We start from the raw sequence: 6,260 nt of genomic DNA on the forward strand, positions 1-6,260 counted from the left end.
CAAATGACAATAGAGAGCTTTGCTTTTGTAAATAAATCCTCGAGTGTATATAATGTGAGTTGGGTTGTAATATCAACTTCTATAGAAAGGTAACTCAAAGATAAAGTAAAGAAGGGAAGGGAAGAGAAGGCAAACTCTTTTATGGAGGTTTGGCCTCATCACTTGTGCCTATATCCTCTTTCTTAAGCTAATCACTTGGGTTCCACTGTTTTCATCAATCTCTTATAAAATGCTAAATGTTGTTGGTGCTAGTTGCCCAATCACTTGCTTATCCTCAACATAAGAACTATTATATGATTCCTCAAACATTTTTTACAATACGCTAGTTGTGTTTAATGTCTAACTTACCAATCACTTGTGTTTTCTCAATATAAAGGCTTTCAAATGTTTTCTCAAACTTTTTCTTTACAATACATTAGTTATTCTTGATGCTTAGGTCACCAATAATTTGTGTTTCTGCACCCAAAGTTCCTAAAGTTTTCCTCAAACATTTCTTTTAATGCCCTAGAAATATAGAAGAAATGATTACAATTTTAACTCTTAAAAAAGCTGACTTATAAGGGAAAGGTACACTTAGGGCTTAATGGAGGCTTAACAAGAGGGAAGAAGATTTTTCTTTTGATTTTTAAATTTGATTCTCAAAAGTTGCATAACTGCTAGAGGGAAGTACTTATATGTAGGAAAGTCAAATAGAGTTGGAGGAATTCTGAAATCAGATATGACCCTTTAAACAATTGTAATTATGTTACCTAAAAGGGCAAGATTTTCATCTGACGTGACCCTGTAAATCACGTACTCTGACACATCTACCTTAAATATGTTGTCTTTTTGAAAACAGTATGATCTTGACTTAATTTGCTGAAATCGACTTTCCTAACACCTTTGATTTACTTTTGATGTTGATAAATATATTTTGGCATAAAAACTGTATGATTTAAGATGTGATATAATGAAATCCTCATGTTCAGCTATGTCCAATGTTAAAACGTCCTTTCTGTGTGGTATGAGAAGTGTTTTACTGTATCATTTCTCATAACATACCAGCAATTTAAGGCATCATCCTGTGTGCGCAGAGAAGTGATTTTAGAATTACATCTGTTGATAGCAAATAAATATTTTCTTAAATAAATTATTTTGCTTTGAAAATTTTTCCACGTATAAATTTCATTTGAAAAATAATTTAGAAACTATTTTTGACAAAGTTATCTTTTTTCTAAAGAAATAATGAAAATTTAGTTTAAAGCACAATAAGTTTTTCAAAGAGATTTTTGATAAAAAAATCTTTTTGAAACTTCAACTACTAACGACTTAAATTATCAGGAAGATAAACAAATATAAAAATAACATGCAGCTAAGCCTCAGTCAAAGTATGCATCTGAAGAGGAAGTAATCTTAATTGCGTTTATTAGAGGTGTTTACTCCCTTTTCCCACTGCCAACGTCATTACACTAACCTGCAGCTATTAAGCTTCTTTGGTTGAAATTGAAAGTATGGTTACTACCTTCTCACTCTTATAGGATACATCAAAGAAGTATCAAGGTAGTAACAAATTTGAAATTTGCTATTTATTTATGGTAATTCTGTATTGAGGCTTAGAGCTCTATTTGTTTCCTGTCCACTGGTTGTTGACTTACTCTGTTTTTCATTAATTGAGTAAAAAAGGTAAGCAATTTGGCCAAAGACATTGGTTAATATGTACTCGTAACTCATAAAATGTTATTGCTATTGCAGATCACAACTTTCAACATTTCATTGGTTGTGCATGGGACAGTAGCAGAGAGTAATGACTTTCAGAAGGTAAACTGTGAGATAGATTCTTGTAAATCATATTTTTCCTGATGGATTACCAGAAAATTGAGATGTATTTTGTTCATTTCTGATCTTCAAAATATCTTATGCAGGAGAAAGACAACCCATATTCTGTTCCTCTCAGTATGGGTATCTTTAAAGTTCTAGAAAGCCCTCTGGATATCACAACATCTACTATAATAAGACGAATAGTATCAAATCATGAAGCGTATCAGGTTTACCTACATCCCACATGCTATTTTAAATTATCAAACTTCTGAGTCTTCAATAGCTAAACCTTGATTGAGTTGGTGTGTAGATTCTAGTCTGTATGACCAATTTTTGAATGGGCAATGGTTATACTAGTTTGTAACCTTGGGTAGCTCTAACCTATGTTCTGTAACCTTGGATAGCTCTAACCTATGTTCTTTCTTGGCATCTAAAACAATACCTTTTCTTTTGCAGAAGCGAAATGAGAAGAAGGTGGCAAGTGAGAAAAGGTATTACGAGGGTAAGACATTTGTTTCTGGCGATTGATTGAACTTCAATTTTGAAGGTACTTATCGTGTGAAGTTTAGTAGATATTTATTAGTTTTAACATAAAAGAATCATGTGGAGAGAGATTGTGATAGCATGCATTTGTTTCGAGATCATTTCTTATAGGGCCAGCCAAGTTCTGATTTAATCTTGCCATTCAGTTATATAGTATTTGTATTCTCAATCTTGCTTTCTTGGTATTTGATCCAAGATTTGAGTAATAGTGATACCATTACGATCTTTTTGGCGTCATTTGTAGGGGATGCTTATAACATTCAGAAAAAAAGATTTCTTCAAGGCTTTTAGTATTTTTGCTGGCATTGGGATGTTGTTTAGATCTAGGGGTAGTTAAATTAATATAATTTTAAAAAATCAAATTAGAAGTATGGCATAATATTGAGAATAGTAAAAAAAAAAAATTAAAGAAATATTTTTATATAATTTTATCAAATAGTGTTGTCTATTTATACACACATATTCATGTGTAACTTTTCTTTATTTAAACACTTGATTTGAGTCACCAATTCTATCTTGTGTCATGCTATTCTCTTTATTCTCCCTTGAAGAAAAAAAGCAGAAAGTTAAAACCGTCTCATTGAATACTTTCAACAGACCGGGTAGGTGAAGTCAAATCTTTACCACCTCAATCTTCTGAAAAATTTTTGCTCAACAAAAGTTGCCTTATTAGTGGGTTAATTATTCTCATTATACTTTTAGTTTACTTGTTAGTTTAAATTGTTGTCTTGTTCTGAAATAATATCGTTAATATCATTACGGTAACAACAAATCTAATTAATTCTCATAAGAATGATTTTATACTCATCATTCTATTACTCGAGCGAATTAGTATATTTGTTAGTGAAGGTTGAACACATCATACATTATACAACTTGTGACAAAAATGAAGTTCCAAGGAGGTGGATACTGAGAACTCGTCCAAAAAATCTTATAACAAACCATTTTAAATATTTTGACTAATTTTAAAAATTAAACCTTTTTAATTTATTAATTTGATTTGCTTTAGTTAATTCAGATTAACCTTTTAGTATTTTTTTTTTTTTGTAAATATAAATCTCTGTATTTACTTCTTTTTCAACCAATGCAAGTGCTAAAACATAAGTCCATAAAATATTGAAAAAAACTGAGATATCTTTTACTTCTTATTTTTTCAATTGAAGGAAAAAAAAAAAAGGAGTTAGACAATAATCAACAAGTCGTTTTAATAATTTATTTTAAATCATAATATCACAAAAACGTAAAAACATATTTGAAAGCAAAAAGAAACACAGTCATGTCATACATATTTCTAATTCTTTCTACAACAAACCGTTTCAGTCTTTATAAAGACCATAGAATAGCTTTTCATTTTGCAAATTTATTAATAAGAGTTATTTGGGTTATTCTAATTTTTATAAATCGTGTATTAGGAAACAATCTAACTAAAAACATTAAGTAAAAGTCTAACCATCATTGGTAGTCCTTGGTTTTGCTATTAGCTTTTACCATCTTGGTACTTCGTTATATGTTGAAGCTTTATGATTGTTCGAGCAACCTTATTGAAGATCTCTTCAAATTTCAAGGTAAAAAATAGTGGTTATTAATTTATTAATTATAATTTATTAAAAAAGGTATCATGGATTACGATATGATCATATTATGCATGTTAAACCAAATTTTTTAATTTGTTAAAAAAAATATATAAAAGTACGAAAAATTTAATAGGTAATAAAAGATTTAAATTATAAGTAAGAATAAACATGTTCATTATAATGATTGATGTTATTAACTAGTTATAAAGTTAGATATTAAAAATATACAGATGTGAGCAAAAGGGAGGACAACTCATACTAAGATCCCATAATAAAAATGATTACAAGCAAACGGGCAAAAGAGTCATCCCAATCATGGACTCTCGGGTATTCACATGAGGATTCGTCTATTTTTTTTTTAAGAGTAATAACCGAACACTCCCCTCTTATAGGGCATATTAATCATGTGAATAATAAGAGTTCTAAAAATCTTGAACACTTGATTATTCATTCTTTCACAATCTTAGCCGAACACAATGCTCTTCATGAATAGTTTTCAATTTCAAGAAAATGTCATAAGGATTCAATCTTATCCTACTAAGTCAGGCCACATTTTAAGATATCTATGTTATCAAAACTGAGAATTTTCATCAATTAAGAGTTCTTATCAAAATAAGAGAAGAAAAATCTTATTATTACAAGTCTTGATTGGGATTAAATTATTCTCATGGTAGAGAATCGTAGATTTTCTGTAGCGTCCTGGCCGTTTTTAGAGTCTCGAATATGCACACACAATTTCTAAATCAATAAGACTAATGAATATAATAATTAAGTGCATCAAATTAAAAATAAAATTATATCCATTACATATTTAATTTAAATCTACAACATCCATGAGGTATGTCTACATTTCAAAATAAGTACTAACAGTAAAAGAGAAATAATTGACTTTAGTTGTGCCTAAAATAAAAAAAAAAATTTCTTAGTGAATCTCTCATTGTTCAAGAGTGGGGTTTTGGGTGTCTTGATCTGAAAAAAAATAAATAATGAATTGGATGAATTGCACTATCTCATTAAGGGTACAAAAAATCAAATAAAATAATGGTTTATCAAAGTATTGTAAAAAACAGTAAAAGCATCAATGGAATCTTAATTTTGATAGAACTTATTTTTATTTTAAGAAACCCTTTTTAATTTTTTATTTCATTTACTCTCAACTCCCTTACCCTAAATCTTCCTTTTCACATCAACATACTATCAGTATAACATATCAAAATACAGATACAATTTATATAACAGGGATATGCAAACAACCAATCATACAACTTGGATAAAACAAATGCAGCTTTTATTGAAGAAAATTCCTATTTGAAAGAAAACAATCAGAACAACACATCTTTTCATTTGCCATTCCGCATATCCGTTTTCCTTCATTTAATACCAATCTCACACATCCAAATTCCATATTTCATATCCATATTCCATATTCCATGTTCGAATTTCTCTTTCATGTAATCAAACTTCACATTCATACATCATTTTTCCAAACATCAAAATATCTCAAATCAAAAGTAGATAACACCTTTCAACATCACAAACATAATTTCCAATATGTAAAATGTTTTCATTTATTTAAGTATTCTTCTTTTTATGCCCTTTAGTATTTCATCACACGATGTCGTTTTCACCAATATCATTGAGGGCCTACAAGGATCCTCTCTACATATGGATACTTCAACATTTTCCATAACAGTCATTGGTCGTTCTCATACCTCAATCTATGAGTGCCACAAAACATCGGTCGCCCTTGTACCTCAACCTATATGAATGTCACAAATTATTGACTATCCTCATACCCCAACCTATATAAGCGCCATAACACATTGGTCGTCCTCGTATCTCAACCTATACGAGCATCATAGATCATTGGCTATTCCCGTAACTCAAACTATACGAGCGCCACAAATTATCAACTGTATCCACAGTAGATTTCACCACAAATTTCATACTTACACATGGATCCTCCCTCTCTAGTAATTGCTAAACTTTCCCCTTTTAAATCGCTCTTTCAACTTTATTCTTAGTTTCTTATTCTTAGTCCTTTGATATAAATTTCTCTCATTTTTATTCTTAATTCTTATTCATCTTTATCGGTCAATTTGGTTTATTATGCTAGTTTGGTTTCTTCATTCACCCCCATGTCATTATTTACTATTAACTTCCCTATGTTCTTTTTACCATGATATCATCAAAAACATTTCTGCCATATCCCCTTTTCAGGTTTCCCTAAAATGTATTTACATATTATATCTAAATTCTATTTATTTTCTTAGGCATTATTCAAATTCATAATGATTCACACATTATACATTCACACAGCGTCATTCATATATCTTTGTTGATACT

The 6,260-nt window shown here is 29.8% G+C and overlaps 1 protein-coding gene across 1 annotated transcript in view; it reads left to right on the plus strand.

The window, feature by feature from the left end:
- Positions 1–2,565, plus strand: part of PECT1 (phosphorylethanolamine cytidylyltransferase 1) — a 43,449-nt gene extending 40,884 nt beyond the window's left edge. Inside the window, exons 7-9 of the mRNA XM_088206683.1 lie at positions 1,732–1,797; positions 1,902–2,024; positions 2,254–2,565. Of these exons, the coding sequence (XP_088062809.1) occupies positions 1,732–1,797; positions 1,902–2,024; positions 2,254–2,325 (261 nt within the window). The 3' untranslated portion in view covers positions 2,326–2,565. The remainder of the gene's footprint in view (positions 1–1,731; positions 1,798–1,901; positions 2,025–2,253) is intronic.
- Positions 2,566–6,260: the final 3,695 nt, after the last annotated feature.

This window comes from Carica papaya, chromosome 6, assembly GCF_054855325.1.
Source record: "Carica papaya isolate Zhongbai chromosome 6, ASM5485532v1, whole genome shotgun sequence".
NCBI classification, from domain to species: domain Eukaryota; kingdom Viridiplantae; phylum Streptophyta; class Magnoliopsida; order Brassicales; family Caricaceae; genus Carica; species Carica papaya.